A 19935-nucleotide genomic window follows, 5' to 3' on the forward strand; every position below is an offset into this window, starting at 1 on the left:
CTTTCCACAACTTAGAGATAATTCTTCTTTCCGACAGACTAATTTCTTTGCCTTTGCTTTCCATTTTTTTTAATATTATTAAAACGCGTCACGAGCTCTTTAAACGATTAATTATATTAAAACACAATAGAACCTACGCAAAAAGAAGAAACAAATTCGTGAAAATTAACGGTATTTCCAATTTAAGCTAACTGAACGCAGACTTTGTGGTGCCTATGTTTACTTGTTGTTACACTAAAATCCCGTTATCACAAAAATGAAAATAGGAATACATACATATTTTTGTTTTTACATTTGGAACCTAAAAATATAAGGAAGAAATACATGTAAACAATTTAAACTGAATTATTTATTAATATTGAGTTTCTACTTCTCTTAAAAAAATGTGTCCGGTGATCGCAGACTTTATGGGCTATGTGTATTTCTGCTCGCTATATTTGAGCAAACTTTTCTTCATATTATAGAGAGATTCTCTTGTCCTTGCAAAACCCGTGCACGGTGACCGTATTGCACGAATTTTGGAATTATCCAATTGGTGCAACAAAACACACACAGAAAAATATTTTCAATAGCCGTAAAATATGTCAGACCAAAGCCCATGTTTATTTTCGTGCACGCTGTCATTTTACATAAAGACATATTTCGCCGTTAAATTGGTGAAGAAGTTAAGTTTTAAATAGATTTTAAAATTTCTACTTAAATTATAAAGATTTGTTAACAGTTTTTTGTTAAGAATGAATACAGAATGTGCTCCAATTCACAATAGTCATTCACAATAAATTGACCGAATCAGCTTTTCATATATAAGTAGATACTGTAATGGGTACTCTAAAGGCCTTGCATTTTGCGTCATCGTGCAATCTTGCAAGAGCAAGAGTATCCCCCTTGAAACTTAAAAATAAATGATCCCATTGAATGCAATACAGGTCGTATTACGATTTATAACTATGTGTATCCGCTTTTCAATTTTTATCGATTCGAAGATAAAACTAGTTTACTCTTGATATGTTAGTTTTCGTTTATTTATTTTATAAGCCATAATATGTGAATTTAAAATTATGTGTATTAGTGATACAAAAGTATTTTATACGAGCATTACATACATATATGTCTATGAATGTTCTCATATTGCTTCAAATGAAACTGGCATAACAGCGATATTGATACGATTATATATATATATATATATAAATTCGAAAATATACTACAATGTCCACTTTGCTTTTTTCATATCAATTCTTTATTGATTTGTTTACCCTTGCTTTCGATGAGGTGTTTGCTTTTCTTCCCATCACCATGGATGATAGAATTTGCTTTTCTAACGGTGTTTGATATCTCTTTTGATTTATTATACACATATGTCTCTTTAATTGTTGCAATATCTTTACACATTCTCACAGGTTCCATATTCAGTGGAAAGGGACTGTGCCTCCTCTGTTGAAATTTCGTGCGGAATAAGATAAGTTTGATCTCGCATTTAATCGACTTTTAGCGGATTGCGACAATGTTTATCAATGTTATTTAGTAAATACTTTTCGGTGCGGGTCATAAAAGGAGTCGTCATTGGTAGAGTACTGTTACTATCACAATTTCTAACATCTAACTGTCGCGCCGTATATGACAAATGATGATGGTGATTGTGTAAATAGCTATGTTGTCGACGATATAAATGGTTGTGGTGTTGTTGAGTAATATAATCTTTCTGTGGATAAGTACGATATGTCGTCTGCTGATGTTCGTGCAATCTGTACAGAATATTTTGATTAAACCAGCTAATAAAAATAACATAGATACTTATGTATATGTATGTATATATGATAGGCACAAATACTGCCTACTTTATTTAAAGTAGATCTCACCGAATATCAGGACGATTTGGAGAATTCAATTGCAGTTTATGCGGTAGGTGGGTTAAATGTAATTCAGTAGCTGCTGCAAAATGTCGATAATTTGCTAATGTTGGATCAATGCTTATTGCTGTGGGATCTTCAGATATGGAGGTCCACATGTTCTGCAAAATAGTTCAGATATTTGAACTTAGGTGTTATTAAAATATCTATTATTAATGCTTATATGGGCGTCGACATATGTTGGTACAGGTACATGCCCCGCTATTTTAGATGTTCTCCGTTTTTTTATTATTAAATCAAAGCTACTAAACCGTTAATGACGAAATGCTTAGCAAACATATGCATATTTAAAACAAAGAGTACTATAAATACATTTTTGAAAAATTCATTCAACGAAAAAGAAGATAAACTTGAAAAGCCTGAAAAAATAATCTGATTGTTTTTTAATTTAAAGAAATATAGTTTCTTTATATTTTTATCTTTGTTATATCTAGTTAATTTTAGTTTTTCATTAAGAAATAATTTTAAAATCATACCATAAAACTAAAAATATAAAACCTATCCATAAACATAGTGAAATATAAATTTTTTCCAAGAAAATTATAAATAAGAACACAAAAAAAAACTCCTTGATCCAAACTGCGGTAGTATATTACAACCTTTCATATGTATAAACATAATTTTTGGGATGCCTTTTGCTCAATTCAAAACTATCTAACATGAAAAAGACATAAAAGAACTAGTAAGGAAGGGTTAAGTTCGGGTGTAACCGAACATTTTATACTGTTGCAACTTGCAAGAATCAAAGCCAGGGAAATACCTTAAGTTGCAAAACGTTAACCAGAGGATTGGAATTTAAGCAATTATAAATGTATAGCTCAAACACACCAAACAAATGTTTCTTAAAGTACCTCACATACCATTATCAGTCATATAGAGTAAAGTAAGCCGGGTGTTCGAAAATCCTGAAGCTAGTTATGTGGGGGTTCGGTCAAGTTTTCGTTAATTTTTATCCGTTTTAGGCACAGAGATACCCTGTTGTGAGTAGAACACGCTCTCTCATTTTCTTTGATATAACTCACATATTGGCCAATATATGCGGAATGAAGTCATCCGGAAGTTCGAAAATCTTTATTTTAGATAAATGGGGTTCAGTATTGAACCGATTCAACACAGAGATACTATTATCAGGAATGCATTATCCCTGAATTTTAATTATATTTCACACATTGTCTGATATTTGTGGTAAACAGTCAATTATAAATACCGGGATCCAAATATTCGGTACCTAGGGGCTTGAACAGTTTTTGGTCATAAGGTGACATACTTTAAAGACATTATATGTGCAAAGTTTTACCCCTTATATTAATTTCTTCTAATTGTTACCATTTACAAAACTTTTCACTCTGTAGGTAGAAGTTCTTATTGGATTTATCTTGAGCGAATTTGTATTATTTTAACTTGAACAGTTTAAGAGATACGTACATTAAACCTATTAGAGGCGGGGTCATGCCCATTTATTCAAAATTTTATTACCGTGTCTAAATTTTTACTCAAATAACATCTTGTACGGACGGACGGGTAGACAGAGAGTCACACCGATTTGAAGTCGTGTAGTCATCCTTATCACCAATATATATATATATATATATATAATCCTATATATACTTGTAATTCGATTATTTTTAGATGATACATACAACCGTTAGGTGAACAAAACTATTATACTCTGTAGCAACAGGTTGCAAGAGTATAAAAATGAGATACATATATGGGTAGATCGAAAATCCTTTTGAGACTATTTTCATATTTTTGTTTTCATCAAATATATATAGACGTAAATTCGTATCACTTTCTAATCAATAACAGTTTCCATAAAACTTTTATTTTGTTTTGAAAGCTTTTGTAAGGTGTTTTATTTGAAAAAGTTCAGTTGATAAAAATTTATGGTTCTTAAATAGTTGTAGTCAAACGATGAAATCCATAATTTTTCTATTAAATGGCCTTAGTAGTCTTTTTCTCGCGTTCTATAAATGAAATGTGGCGTTTGATAGATAAATTTTGTACTAAATATCTTTTTCTCGCGTTCTATAAATGCAATATGGCGTTAGATAGATAAATTTTGTACTAAGTAATCAGTCTCATCGTAAACTTCGAGTGAATAAATCATTCCCATGTATTTTTATTTTCACGCGAACACAAATTCGTATGGCGAATTTCGTGTGAAGTGTTCGAATTTCGATTATGTTATTGTGAACTTCGGCAAGCTGTCACATATGATTTAGTTTTGAATTAGTGGCATTGAAAAAACTTTGTAAACTTATAAGGCCAATTATGCGACTGTTTTAGCTTAAAGAAGTGTTTTTATTTTTAATTATATATCGTAAATATTTTTTGATTGAGTCGGTATTATCTACATAATTTATGCAGATAACAATTTTCGAATGTATTGATATATTTTAAGGAATAAAGGATAAACAAAAATTGAATGTACTCACACTGGCTAGCAACCTGAAAATCGATGGTCCTCTTTTTTCATTCGAATCGATTTCGAAGCTTTGCTATTAGCAGAATCACGTAACGTTATTCAAAATACATACACTTTCTCGTGTTTTATTTTTTAAAAATCTTTCCTTTATCAGGATTTTCGGCCTCACTGCTGCCCAAAAACGTCAAATGAATTTTGTTAATAGGCCTTAGTTCATATAAAAATGTTCATAAAATCAAATAAATAGTTACTGTAGTAAGCTAACATTTTACTGAAAGTTGTTCGCAACTAACAATTTTGTGAACGAATTGCATGGATTCACGTGAAAAAAAAAAATTATTCAATTCCCATGTGAAGTTCACGATAAGAAAATTTCAAATTTGTGATTTTTTCCATGGGGAATGTCATTCACGCGAAGTTTTAGATAAGGCTGAATGTGATTGCTGAACGATAGGGACTCGCCCCAATTAGTTTATTTGAAAGTTTCTTATACATCTACCATTTAGTCTGAATATGCCACCCAATGATTACTGTCTGTGCCTGTCTATGGCGAATGATTTTGGTGAAAAATTGGTCTCAAGATAAGCTTGTGAAAATCGATCTTCCCAATGTTTGAAAGTAAATGAGAGGGGTTTTATGAGAGTGGCATTATGAAAGTACCTTCAAAATAGCAACAAATATATTTTTAGCTTATTGAAAAACGGTACATACATATTTTAGTCGGATCAATCTCACTATGCTAATTAAAACATTCAATTTATAGGAGACATAATGGATTTCTTTTTACCGGACCTATAAATATATTTCTGGATTGTGATACGATATATGTATGTACATATATCTGAATATGTTTAAAGAAATTACTTACCTGTAAATTAGTTAAATAATCGTGTTTGCCATAAGGTGGTGAAGTCGGCCGAGAATCGTGGATTGCGTTCCTGTATGCATATTTGTTTGAAACAATGTCAGTTATCTTTATTAATTGACATTTTGGTTTCAAAATGCCGTTAAAGTGTTATTATTTAATGTTAAGTTTTTAAAGCATGTTGCTGTAACATATTTAAAAAAAACTTTTGTTAAAAATGTTGATAGAAGAATAAAATTAATTAGGAAAAAAGAGTGCAAGTCATAACGTTGGCAAAAAAATAATATATGAATATTTCTTATAAAAGCGAAAATAAATCATTTCACTTATTAGTGAGTTAATATACAGAACCAAGACAAATGGTTTGAAAATATCATATATTTTTCTATTTTTACGAATATAAATAAATTAAAACATGTGAATTAAGTAAATTAAATATACCTACCGTATTACAGAAAAACTGTATTGATTTATTTGTTTTAATGGAATCTATATGTTACATCCATGTTTATATATTATTCAGTTTGAAGAAAGTAAGGAAGTCGGATCATTTTAAAAATTGCAATCGAAAAAATCCGACACTTTTTGAGCTTAATTCTCATCAAAAACGAGCTGAAAACATAAATATTAGCTTTGATTTCGAAGTGGTTTAAAAAATATTCAGGTAATGTTTCAGGTAATAGACAAGCGCCGAACACGTGTCAGTCGCTTATTAAAACATTGAGGAGCGTTTTCTGAAAACAATTAGGCTGTTCACGATAAGGTGGTTATCGGGTTATGGGGTTATGTGATTAAGTAAATAACAACAAAATGGGGTATGACAAAATAACCAACTTTGACCAACCTAGACCCTTGTTTACAGATTATGTGGTTGTTTGCTTATGTCCAGTGTTAGAAAGTCGTTGGAATTTTACTAAATGGTAGCACAAAAAATAAATAAAACTAAGCAAATGGCATTTCCATTTAGATTTTCTTATTGGAAAATTTGCTATTAACAGCTGTTTTTTGTTTACAATCAGCAAATTAAAACCGAAATAAAAAGCATCGAAAAGCATCACAAAGCATCAAAAATCATCAGAAATTATGAAAAGTCATCAAAGTAAGTAAGAATCACAATAAAGTCCATTTCCTTAATAGCAGAACTTATTTTAAATTCGATTATTTTGCTTTTTAAACTTTGTTTAGGCATTTTATAAGTAGGAATTTCATTGAACTATGATTCTAAACAATGAACAGCTGTTTGTATAAAAATAAGCAAATAACCATACATAGGATGTTCACGGAGCACAGAGGTTATTTTCAATTTAATATTCACATAACCCGATAATCACCTTACCGTGAACAGCCTAAATGTTTTTACATATGGTGTGCATGATTGCGAAAACACATCTCACCTAGCAATCTGATTCAACTTCTATTTTGTAGAGTACAAGGTGGGTTCCAAAGAAAACAAGACTTTAAAAAAAAACAGAACAAATGATTTTTTCGGCAAAATCAATTTATTTTATTCAAAATAGTCTCCTTCTGCTTCAATACAGCTTTTTGCACGGTCCAAAAGCTTGTCGAACAAGTGTTTTAGCCCGTTGGCCGATATGGCCGCCAGTATGCCGGTGCAAGCCTTTTGAATGGCCTCTACGTCTGCATAACGATTTTCTTTAATGGGCAAATGCATTTTTCCGAAAAGGAAGAAGCCGCACGGTGCCATATCAGGAGAATACGGGGAGTGGTTAATGATTAAAATGTGATTTTTGGTCAAATAATCTGTTACAGTGATGTCCTTCGAATGTTGGATTATGAGAAATTTTTGGTCGTCGGCTAATTTGTGCGGAACAAACCGTGCACACACCTTTCGTAAACCCAAATGTTCGGTCAAAATGCGATAAATCGATGTCTTGGAGATGTTCAATTCCATTTCCATGAATTTCAATGATGATTTCGGCTGATTTTTGATGAATTCACGCACAGTTTCGATGGAATTTCCGGTGATCACGGATTTTGATTGGCCCACATGTTGATCGACATTTATGTCCTTACGACAACTTTGAAAACGTTAAAACCACTCGTGCACTCTGCTACTGGATAGGCAATCATCGCCACAAACTTGTTTCATCAATTGAAACGTTTCGGTAAAAGTTTTACCAATTTTAAAACAAAATTTAATGTTGGCTCCTTGTTCGAAGCTCATTTTCGCACCGATAACACAAATATACTGACACTTAAAACGCAATAACTTCACTTCCAATCTATGAAATGTCAGTGAACAATCGATAAAGATAGCAGATTTTATCGCACTAGATTAAAGAATAAAGAATAGATTAAAAAAATAATAGAATAAAGAATCGATTACTTTGGAACGCATCTTGTATAAAAATCTGTTCTATGTGAACCAAAGATATTGATGACTATTTTGATTTCTGAAATTAAAAATGACAAATTTTACATTTAAAATCGATTTAAAAGTTCACACATTAAAAAAATTTAGTTTTCAATTTTTATTGGCATTATGAGGTTCACATAGAATCAAAAAGTATACAAATTAAGAAGATATTTATATTACAGACTTTGCCCTCCAATGGATGTTATCAGCTGTGACAAGTTCCACTGAAACATGGATTCTTCCGTTATATTTTTGGGTGGTTCAATTATTAAAAAAACTATAAAGTATGCACTAAAATACTATTTTTGATAAAATTTTCTTTAGTGTTTTTTTGCTAAAAATTAAAATTAAAAAAATCAGCTTTTTCTGGCTTCTAAATGATCCGACCTTCTTAATTTAGTCAATTTGTAACTTTTTTGCAAAATAATGTATGAAAAATCTATTAGAGTGTTAGGAATTGTCAGAATATATTTTTCATCCGACAAATACTTTTCGAGTTTTTCTATAATTAGCAAGGGATCTCGGGCGCTCTAAAAATTTTGAAAGCGGGTAGCTAGTAGCGGCTGTAAGGGATCGGCGAAGCGACGTCTAAAACATCAAAAGCGGTTTTTACAATGCTGTAGATTTCAATGAAATTTATACAGCTTTTTAAAAACTAGCACTTAAGAAGAATTTGTTTTTAATATTGATTTTTTTGAATAATTACTTTTGGAATTTTCCTGAAGTCTGGAAAAAGTTTTAAAAATAAAAAAACTTTGATCAAGTATAAGATTATCTTTTAATAAAACTATTTTGTCCTACTGATTTTAGATGAATCTCCAGGGGTTAGTTATTGTTACTGCAAGGAGCTTGGGCGGGAACAGGATCAACACAAGTATCTATTACTTTAAAGCCCCTAAGGGGTTAGTAAAAGGTCCATTTAGTAAAAGAGAATAAAATAAAAAGCTATGAACTTACTTGATTTTGTGAAGATTTGGGAGTTTTAATTTGTTCAAGCATTTAAAATTTGTGGTTAACAACTCTTCCTTTCAGATAATTGCGTAATTCATTTATCGGATCCCCCTCCATTTTTCCAGTTTAGTATTAAAAATCTATCTATCTTAATGTGGCGAATTTCGATTAATCCTAATCATTAATTGGGCTTTCGCAATGAAGCTTTATGCAATATAATGAATAATGATAACCATCCATTTAACATATATTTTCAATGGTAATCATAGGAGGAACAAGATTTTGGGATAAATTCAATTTTAATGCGTTTTTCAAAACTTTCTCTATAATTATTACAAAACCCTTATCCAGAACTTTTCTATATTTACGTACTATCGATATGTGGCGAGAATATTGTGGGTGGAAGTGAAATCGGTTCCGAGAAGAGTAAACTGTTTACATAAGCGAATTTAGTACCTTACTTGCTATGAAAATAAGCAAAATATTAGTGACTGTGTACTAAGAAAAGTTTAGTTGCATAGCTTACACTAAATAAGCAGATAACTTTGTTGAGTGCTTGGGTGTTGGTAAAGTGACGTACAAAGAACAGGACAAAGTTTTAAATTTAATAATAATAAGTCTTGCGGTATTTTCGCTAGTTGGCACTGAAAGCGCGTAGTTCTAGTTTTATTCGTCGCATCGGGTCATGCTATACCTTTTCGGAAAGCTCATACTAATAAGTGTTTGATTGATTCTCGTTTCTTTTAAGTCGTTCGTGAGTTATAGCGTCGCAAACATGGAGCAAAATAAAAAGAAAATACGGCATATTTTACAGTACTACTACGATAAAGGCAAAAATGCATCTCAAGCCGCCAATAAAATTTGTGCAGTTTATGGACCCGATACCGTTTCCATTTCCACCGCACAACGATGGTTTCAACGTTTTCGTTCTGGTGAAGAGGTGGTCGAAGATGCGCCACGCTCCGGAAGGCCTGCCGTCGAAAATTGGGATAAAATCGCTGAATTGGTCGAAAGAGACCGGCGTAGTAGCAGCCGTAGCATCGGTCAAGAGCTGGGCATGAGTCATCAAAAATTCATTTCAATTTCAATAAAAAAAAAATTCAATAAAAATACCGCAAGACTTTTTTGACTATCCAATATATATTTTTTGGCAAAAAATTTATGTAACTGCAATCTGGTCGCAACTCCTAGGATGATAAGTAGAAGAGTTCAGCAATAGTTCTATTCAGGGCTCCTAGGTATTACGAATACTTTGGACAAATTCAAATGAAGTTTCTTTTGGGTTGATTGCAGACAATCAGTAACAGATTGAATTAATAATGAACACTTTTGCGGAAGGGTCTAAAGTCTAGACTATGAGAAATCTATGCTGATCGTTCGAATATTCTATTCCAATAAACTTTATCTTATTTAGGTAACGCCGCGGGAAAAATGCTAAATATCTATCGAGCTTATAACTATAAATAGATAAGTCTGCCTGATTTGTTTGTCTTTGGCTTAAACGAAAACGAAAGGAATTCGTCCAGGGCGATTTTTTTCAGGTACATTACATTTTACTCATGGATTCTAATGTAATGTATGAAGTGGCACGGTAACGTAAATTTTCTAGGTTGTACTTTAGTTTTTACTTGTTTTTTATTAAGACCTAAGGATGGTTAAATTATTCAGTACTTTACCCTAATATTTATTGATTAAATCTAAAATTATTAAATTAAGACGGTTTAATGATCTTGCATTAACATGCCTCGAAAGGAGGCACAACAGAAATGAATTTAGGTGTTATGTCTTTCTTATAATTATTTTAATTAATGGTACTTAAGCACTGCACGGTTCATCCAAATTCTAAACTAGTTAACCGATTTTAACACCACAAGACACGACACACTATTATGAAAGAAAGTCTATCTCTGAATTTCATTCACATACCTCACATATTGACCGATATATTATTTATGCCATAAAGTCATACCATAAATGTAAAATCCATATATTAGGTTCATGAAGGATAGGGGACATCACACTCATCTGATTTAATACTGTATAAAAAGAGGAGATTCTAGAAGAACTTGCTATCAACGAGTTTGTTTGATACAGCTTTAGTGGTTTGAAAAATATATGTAAGTACATTAAGTACAATACATACAGAGGCATACGTGCACCAAGTTCCATTAAGATATCTTAACTTTCACTTAAAATATTCATTGCACGAACATTCTGACAGTCATTCGGAATGCAACTCCTCTTTTCATATTGAGCAATTAAATATATAAGTACATATATATACCCTATTTATAGAAGTAAAGTAGTAGCAGTAAAATCAAAAATAGTACTGGACCGAGGAAACGTAGGAGCTTCTATAAAATGTATATATACTTGTATAAGTGGTCAGCGGAACGAACTGAGTCGATTTAGCCATCTCGCGAACTAGTCGCTGGATTTTTGAGAAATAGATCTACGTCACGCCCTTTTCCTTTCAAGAAACTGCTCATTTGTCGGAAATGCATATAGTATATAGCTGCCATACAAACTGACCGGCCAAAGGTACGTTCTTGTATGGAAGTTTTTATTTGTGCAATTGCATTCTCAGTGCAACTAAAGTTAACGTTTTTTTGTGTTGGCTATATTTTGTTCATTAAGCTTTGCATAACAATACTGATATTTATAGATGTGTACAATTTACACTGCGCATGCATGCTACTTACCGTTTAATGTACACCTTACATATGTACACATATACATACAGTTATTCCAATATATATATGTTATACGGATATATGTACTTATTCTCGTAAGTATTTGTGTATACATGTATGTACATGACTCATTAGAACTGGATATAATAAATGATATGAACTATGGAACATCAAAAGGTTTGGTTTTTATTGTTTTATTTGATTAATACTCTTACTGCGGTTGATAGTTGCAAGAGAAAATTCCGTCGGTACCGTTATCACCAACACCTACGGCAACATCATTTAAATTATTTACAGCATCAACAGTAACGACACCGACATCACCATAGATACTGGCACCGATACGATTGCTTCCAATTATGCCATCGCCACTGTTGTTCACCGCAATTATGGTATCAATATCGACAGCGGCGACGCCATCACTGACGATGTTGATACCACTAGCACTAGCGACTTTGTTGCCAGTCGTTGCAAGCATACTTAAATTTTTAAATGTGTTAATACCAATTAAAGTATTGTTGATGCAAAGTAGATTACTATCATTAGGCATCTCATAATTTTTTTGAGTATCAAATTTCGCTATTTTTTTATTGCTACAAAAATCGCTTATATGTCTTTGGCTACCTTCGCAGATATCAATGCCGTCATGATCGCCATTATTAATATCCATAATACTGTGGTTTTTGTTTTTGTTGCTGCTATTATTATTATTTCTACTCTTAATTTTAATAACGTTGCTACTGTTGTTATTAGAGTAATTATCGTCGCCTTGTTTGGCATCAATTGCAGCTGCCATTACTGGAGTAGCAGCATCCGTTGCAGCATGGTAACCTTGAACTCTACGACCGACACTATCACAATCTACATTGATGCAGTGGCCAGCCACCTGACTACCACCGAAACTGTGCATATTGCGCTGTTTCTGCTTTTGTTGCCTATTCAATAATTGTTGTGAATCACTGTTGCCACTTGCTTCTCGGCTAGTGTTGTTGCCATTGTCGGCAGTAGCATTAACGGACGTTTGCGAATTGGTCTTAGGCGATGACGACGGTTCATATTTGCGTGGACGGCCGCGCGATAAATGGCGTCGTTTCACGAACTCATTGTCGTCTACCATCCAAAAGGAGCCAAAGTCATCTTCATAGCGCACAAAGCATTTATGCAGCGACAGATTTGTGCGTATGGCATTCTGGAATATATTCATTTATAGAATATAATAAAAGTGCGTTTATATTCATATATGGCGTGTTTGAATTTTTTAAATTGTATTACAGATATTTTAAAAATTTCAGTGAACAATTCAATTTTGCAATAACAAATTGGTGATGATGCCGCGGACGTTATGTGTTTTATTAGTAACCATTATTTGTTTGCAAATAATTCAAACATTTGGTGATGTAGAAATAAAAAGAAATAAGAAATTTTCACGTTAGCCATAATGTTAAGTGTATTCTCGTAAAGGTAACAGTTTAATCATATACCAAGATATTTTGAAATATATTAACTATAAATTATGTGTATGTGTTTAATACGTATTTAAACTATTTAATATTAAGAAAAAAGTTTTATTTTGACTAAGTAAATAAAAACTATATACAGTAATTTGAAAAGTAGATGTATTAAGAATTTGACGCACAAATATTTATTTAAATATGCAATTAAGTAAATAATTGTTTTTTTTATTGTTGTATAATAATAATTTAATAAAACGGAAGTTGCCATTTTATTGTTTATTTCCAGTAGGGAAAGTATCTATATGCGAAATAGCATGCTCAAATTGTAAGCAAATTTGAAAAAAGTTGAATTACATTTTTAACAAATTTATAATAGGATAATATTAGTAGTATCGTATGTTATTATATACATTTTATTTCTGCATAAAGTAAAGTTTGGCAAAAGGGCATACATATATGTAATTAACACATTTCATTTCGTCTCGAGAAAATGTAAAATTAAAAATGTAGAAAACATATTAAAATAAATAAAACACCGCATGTCAAAATAAAAGAATAAAGAGAGTATTTTTATTTGTATTATTTATTATTATTAAATATTATATGAAAAGTTTTTGAATATGTTTGTTATGAAATGGAAAATCTGTGCATGTATAAAGTTAATAATATTAAGAACTTTTTTATTATATAATATATTATTAATAATATCTTTACTCATATACACGCTTACACTCAAGAGCTTATTTACCCTACCGAACAAACTCGTAGTTTTAGTGGCAAAATAATGTCACAGCATATGTAGACTGTCTTTATACTTCGGGATTTTGAAACCCTTGTGTTGCAATCTGATAACTTATAACTTTATAATAAAGTTTGACATTTTTGATGGTATATATACCCAGAACGGTTCAAAAATATTTAATATATATTTTAAAATATTCGTGTCAGCAAGAAAACGAAATAAAATCTCGAAAATTTGACGTGGATTAACTAACAACAAGGAACAGATGAACTTAATACATATAAAAACAAGTAAGGACGGGCTAAGTTCGGGAGCAACCGAACCTTTCAAACTCTTGAAACTTATAAGAATCAAAGCCAGGAAAATACTTTTTGGTGCAAAATGTAAATCTGAGGATCGAAATCCAAACAATTTTATATAAACATTTACAGGGTCCGGCACTCGAACCAACTTCAGACCGTTCGCGCAGCTGCCGCACTGGAATCAGCGGTTTATAAATGTGTTAAATGACAGTTCAGAGTATTGTTCACAAGTGTACAAAAGGGAACGCAAAAAAGAGTGATCAGCGATAGAATTCAAACGTAATAGTGTGATTGCTTTATATTTAGTTGGAAAATCACAGCCAGCAGTTTGTGAGCTCAAACACCTTAATGTGAATAAAGTTTTTGTTTATCGCACCAACACTCGTTACAATGATACTGGTAGCATCGCAAAACGCCATAGAGGTGGTCATCAAAAGACTGCAACGTAACGTGAGATGGTTCGGAAAGTGAAGAAGCGACTTGAGCGAAATCCACGACGATGTGCCAATCAAACGGCCAAACAACTGAAAATATCCGCAGCATCCGACGCATATTGAAAAATGAGCTCAAGGTCAAGCCTTACAAGTTCCAAAAGGCCCATTTTCTCACACCGAAGCAGCAACAAGTAAGACTTGAGAGAGCGAAGCAGTTGTTTCGCTTGGCCGAAAGCGGTTAAATTCCGAACATTATGTTTTCTGACGAAAAAATTTTTCCAATTGGGATGGGCGCTCTGCAATTGTTTTCATCGAGCCTGGTGTCAATGTAAATGCGACTTATTATCGGGAAAGTGTTCTGGAGGCTGCTTTGAAGCCCTGGGCAAACAAACATTTCGGTCGCAAACTATGGACGTTTCAACAAGACTCAGCACCGTCTCACAAAGCGCGAGTGAACCGAGAATGGCTGAAAAATTACGTTCCGAACTTCATTACGACCACAAAATGGCTCTCGAATTCACCACATGCGAATCCAATGGATTATTCTCTCTAGGCCATTTTGGAGAGCAAGGTCCGAAGTTAGAAATACACCAGTCTCGAGGCGCTGAAGACAGCCATTGTCCGTGAGTGGGCCAAAACACCGGCAAGTCACATTCGGGCAGCTTGCGATTCGTTCTTTGACCGTCTCAAGGCCATAGTTAAGGCAAAAGGTGGTCATATCGAGCAAAAGCGAATTGGTCCTGAATTTATGATTATATTCACACATTTTGTACTTTAAAATGAATAAAAATAATTTTCCAAACCGAATTTATGGCTTTTTTAATTGGTTACACTACTACACTATATACATATTTCCTACGAGGGCTGCTATATATATTCTGGCCTGGGGCAACACTAAGTGTTGCCAGGTGCAATCTGACATTTCCATTGGAAAGTTTGACATTTTTTAGCATAATATCACTCAGAACGTTTTGTCATTTAATCGTGAATTGTTTTATTTACAGGGAATTAAAAAAATCATCTCAGCTAAAAAATGGAATTAACTCGTGAACATTTTCGTGCGATCATTTTTCACAACTTTCGACGTGGATTATCACGACAAGAGTGCATCGATGAACTAAAATCTTTCTATGGCTATGAAGCACCTCCTATAGCACTGTGAAAAACTGGTACAACGAATTCAATCGTGGCCGACGCTCGCTCAAAGACGAGTTCCGTGAAGGTCGTCCAAAAACAGCCGTTGTGCCAGAAAACATCGATGCCTTACGTGAACTGATAATGCAAGACCGTCATGTAACATACCTTCAGATAGAGGCATGCCTATGCAGAGGTATGCATTTCTCCCACCAGTATACATTCGATATTGCATGAACACCTGGCCGTAAAAAAGGTTTGTTCTCGTTGGATCCCACACAATTTGACAATCGCTCAAAAAAAGGCTCGTGTGGATTGGTGTAAAGAAATGCTGAAAAAATACGATCGCGGTGCTTCGAAAGACGTTTATAAGATTGATCCACGAATCGTGGATCTATGCGTATGAGCCCGAAACAAAACAGCAATCGACAAAAAAAAAACAAAAAAAAACATTTTCGTTGATAAATATGCCTATTTACATTATTAGGCCAGAAATATATATAGCAACCTACGTATCTCATACACTGATCAACATATTCGGCATAAGGTTTGTTAGAAAAACGAATATCATTATATGTAGTATATGAAAGTTGGGGTAGTATCGACCAGATTTTATCTATTTTTCCCAATACTACATACTATTATGTGTATACATAAGTCAAGTTTTCGCTCAAATTTATCTATTTTAGGCACAAAGATACACTGTTATGAATAAAACACGCTAGCTCAGTTTCATTGAGATATCTCACATATTGGCCGATATATGCGGTACAAAGTCACCCGGAAGTTCGATTATCTGTATATTAGGTATATGGGGGACATACAGGCATACCATAAGTGAACGATTATCTGATAATTTCATTATGTATCACACATTGACCGACATTTTCGATCGAAAGTCAACTATAGGTACCGTAGTATAAATATTCGGTACCTAAGATCTTGAACTGTTTGGTTGTAAACAATTTTTGGTCGTAAGGTGGCATACTATACACCAAAAGTATATTCGTGCAAAGTTTAATCACGTTATATTAATTGCTTCTTGATTTGTGTAATGGAAAGAAAAATAATCAATTAGAATTTAAAACTGTGCTATATGGGAAGTAGCTTGGTTATTGTCCGATTTCGCTCATTTTCACAACATAACATAAAAATATGAAAAGAATGTCACGTAGAAAATTTTATCGAATTCGGTTAGTCGTAACCACGCCCATCGTCCAATTTTTACACCGGCCACTATAAAGCCTTGTCATACCATTCCGGCGGCTATTTTTGTTTTATCACGCTTTTAGTAGTTTTGAACAGTACCGTTATATGGGGAGTAAGCGAGGTTTTCATCCATTTTCACACTATCAGTAGAAGATCTTGTAATATTCGTGCTGAGCGAATTTCGTTGCTGTAGCTTTAGTCGTTTAGGAGATACATATGTTAAACCACGGCCACTTCTTAAAATTTTTTGCCCACAGGTGCCACTGGCTGCTGCGATCCCTTGTGCCAAATTGCAGTTTTATATCTTCATTTAGTGCTTTGTTATGGCTCTTTATAGGTTTTCGGTTAATTGCGATTTGTGGGCGTGGTCCGATTACGCCCATCTACGAACTCGATTTTTTTTTCTACTAAGAAAGCTGCCTACCAAGTGTCATCAAGATATCTCAGTTTTTACTCAAGTTACGGCTTGCAAGGACGTATCACCTAAAACTAAACGAGATAGATATATGGTTATACACATATGCATATATAAGTGATCAGGGTGACGAAAAAAAAGTTGAGATCCGGTTGACGTCCGTCCGTGGCCTGGCAGCTTTAGCGGTAAAGTGAGATCATGATGAAACTTTGTAGATGGGCGTAATCCGGAATACCGCCCACAAATCGTAAACAACCGAAAACTTTCTCAAAGTGACACAAATAAGCACAAAATTAGATGTCGGCCTGTAAATGGCTGGGGATCGCAGTTGCAAGAGGGCATCCTGTGCGGGGCCAAACCTGTTTGAAAAAAGTGGGCGTTAACCCCTCTAATATGTTTAAAGTGCATATCTCCTAGAAACCAAGCTACAAAAACCAGCACAAATTTACAAGAAATTCCTACAGATGGTTTGAAAATGGATGAAGTTCGATAAGATAACTCCCGCTCACTCATCACTGTTGAAACTACTAAAAGGGCAATAAAGCAATATCTAAATACACCGGAGACATTACAGCTAACTCCGATGGTATGAGGGTTTTACGGAAGTGCGTGTGAAAATTGGGCGATAGGGTGGCACCGCCCACATATTGGGGAAATTCCATATCTCGGGACCCTACCAACCGATTTTGACTAAGGAGATTTAAGTACGTGGCATCCATGTACGGCAGTGTGCTTAAATGGGCGAAATGGTTCTATCTACTGAAAGAAGCAGTGTCATACAGTGGGAGTTAAACTATGCACAGATATACGTATTGACTTTGTTGTAATGCCACTTTTCTGACAAAAGATCGTTTCAAATCCAGTCCAAAAATGTGTCAGGAACTCAGAGTCAATGTGTGGTATATCTGCAATAGAAATTCAGATATAATCCTTTCCTGCAGTGTAGCAATTCCTTGTGTATCCAAAATGGAGCGGGATCATGGTCAGATTCTTCAGAACTTCTCTGTTGATTTTATGCCGAGTTGTATCGGCCCATTTCCAGAACTTATTTGGCTCATAATACGTCTATCAATGGCGCCTCAAGCTCGAAATCCAGTGGGAAGAAAGAAAACTTCACACTAGTCCCATATGACCATTACCAGGATTTTTTTGAACATCCGTCTGATTTTAGTATAATGACTGCGTATAACCGCTTTGCTGCTCTGTCAAATACTTATGCCGAATTTTCGTAAGGTCAGTATATAAGTTATATATGAGTGTATACGTATATATAAGAACTTACATTCCTATCCTCTGGTTGGCGATAAACCAGATTCTATTCAAGTTTTTTAAAGTCAATATTGACATACGACTTGATTTAGTGGAAAAATACTCGAAAATTGGGTTCATCAAATTCGTTACTGCAAAATAACTCGTGTTGGCTATTTAAATGGTATGTATTTGAAATAGAACAGAGTGCACTAGAGTAAATCAGCGTTTAGGGATGATATACGAACCGGAACGCTGTCGATCAATTTCTAATCATAAATGACGATCAACATGTGGACCAATCAAAATCCGTGATCTCCGGAAATTCCATCGAAACTGTGGAAATGGAACTGAACACCTCCAAACCATCGATTTATTGCATTTTGACCGAACATTTGGGCTTACGAAAGATGTGTGCATGGTTTGTTCCGCACAAATTGACTGACGACCAAAAATTGCTCAGAATCCAACATTCGAAGGAGATCATTGTGACCGTATTCACCTGATATGGCACCGTGCGACTTTTTCCTTTTCGGAAAAATTCTTTTGCCCATGAAAGGAAAGCGTTATGCAAACGTAGAGGCCATTCAAAAGGCTTGCACCGGCGAGCTAAACACTCGTTCGACATGCTTTTGGACCGAGCAGGCACTCTAAAGATATCAACACAGTGAAAACGATGGCAAAATTCTCCTGATCTGGCAACCAGCGACTATTTCTTGTTTTCAAATTTCAAAAGAATTATCGCTGAAATTTTCGACGAATGAAGAGGTAATCCCCTAAACTGATGCATATTTTGAAGGACAAATCGTACTACAGAATAGGTATAGAAAAGTTTGAGGGTCATATATATAATCAGTGTATCACTCTTAACAGGAACTATGCTTTAGAAAATATACAATAACTTTGCCAAAAAAAAAGTGTTTTTCTATGGTAGGGCAGGGACTTTTAAGGAGGTCTGTTAGTTTTGTCCTTAAATGTTTTTTGTCTTCAAAATACGAGACAATTCTTGTTCTTAAAAATTTTGTAGTTGACTTAAATGAGTTTGTTGCACTTCTCGCAGCTCTGTTTTAATTTGCGTATATTCTAAAGCTTTCTGGGGTATCATAAATATGAAAATGACTGTTTTGTTTTCGCTTTAACCTTGGTATCCATTTTTCAACGAGTTTATGTATAATTTTCTCCTGATATTGGATCGGAAGTCTCGACAACTTCTTTATTTAGTGTTACAGCTCGTTCACATCCCGCACTATAAACGATTCGATGACTTTTTTCTAAAATATTTTTGTTTTCTCCTGACAGAAAATTTCCAAACGAGTTTTAACTATTTTGATATGTAGCTTCCTTTTAATATTTTAAGTTCGAAACATGACAAACGAGAGCAGCTTCTGAACATTTTGAAGACGGCAGCGACATATCAAACAGTTGATATACATATAATATACAACTTCGTTCTTGTCGTGCTAAAACTGTTCACTTGAATGAAATTTAAATATTCTGTTCAAAATGAAATTTTTTGGGCAAAATATAAGTAAATAGGTCGATTCATTTACCTTAAACTATCAATTGTTAATACAAATGAAATATTAGACGTAGTTTATCATTCTGTTAGTAAAATACCGTTACCGTTAGAGCTTTGAACAATTTAAAATTGCACAGTAGCACTTATGACTTATTTCCTAATCCAAAAGAATTTATTAAATACCCTTCTTCTTCTTCTTAATTGGCGTAGACACCGCTTACGCGATTATAGCCGAGTTAACAACAGCGCGCCAG

At 33.7% G+C, this 19935-nt stretch overlaps 1 protein-coding gene across 4 annotated transcripts in view; it reads right to left on the bottom strand.

Annotated features, from left to right (window-relative positions):
* Positions 1–1314: 1314 nt before the first annotated feature.
* Positions 1315–19935, bottom strand: part of LOC120779617 (putative uncharacterized protein DDB_G0282133) — a 139389-nt gene continuing 120768 nt past the window's right edge. Inside the window, exons 10-13 of one of the 4 annotated variants that reach the window (XM_040111962.1) lie at positions 11440–12413; positions 5207–5276; positions 1860–2011; positions 1315–1745 (exon numbers count right to left, since the gene is read on the bottom strand). In XM_040111962.1, the coding sequence (XP_039967896.1) occupies positions 1478–1745; positions 1860–2011; positions 5207–5276; positions 11440–12413 (1464 nt within the window). In that variant the 3' untranslated portion in view covers positions 1315–1477. Of the gene's footprint in view, positions 1773–1838; positions 2012–5206; positions 5388–11439; positions 12414–19935 lie in introns of those variants that run through there. The other 3 variants (XM_040111963.1, XM_040111965.1, XR_005705684.1) reach the window with 3 other exon arrangements.

The sequence above is a fragment of the Bactrocera tryoni genome, unplaced genomic scaffold, assembly GCF_016617805.1.
Source record: "Bactrocera tryoni isolate S06 unplaced genomic scaffold, CSIRO_BtryS06_freeze2 scaffold_11, whole genome shotgun sequence".
Classification (NCBI taxonomy): domain Eukaryota; kingdom Metazoa; phylum Arthropoda; class Insecta; order Diptera; family Tephritidae; genus Bactrocera; species Bactrocera tryoni.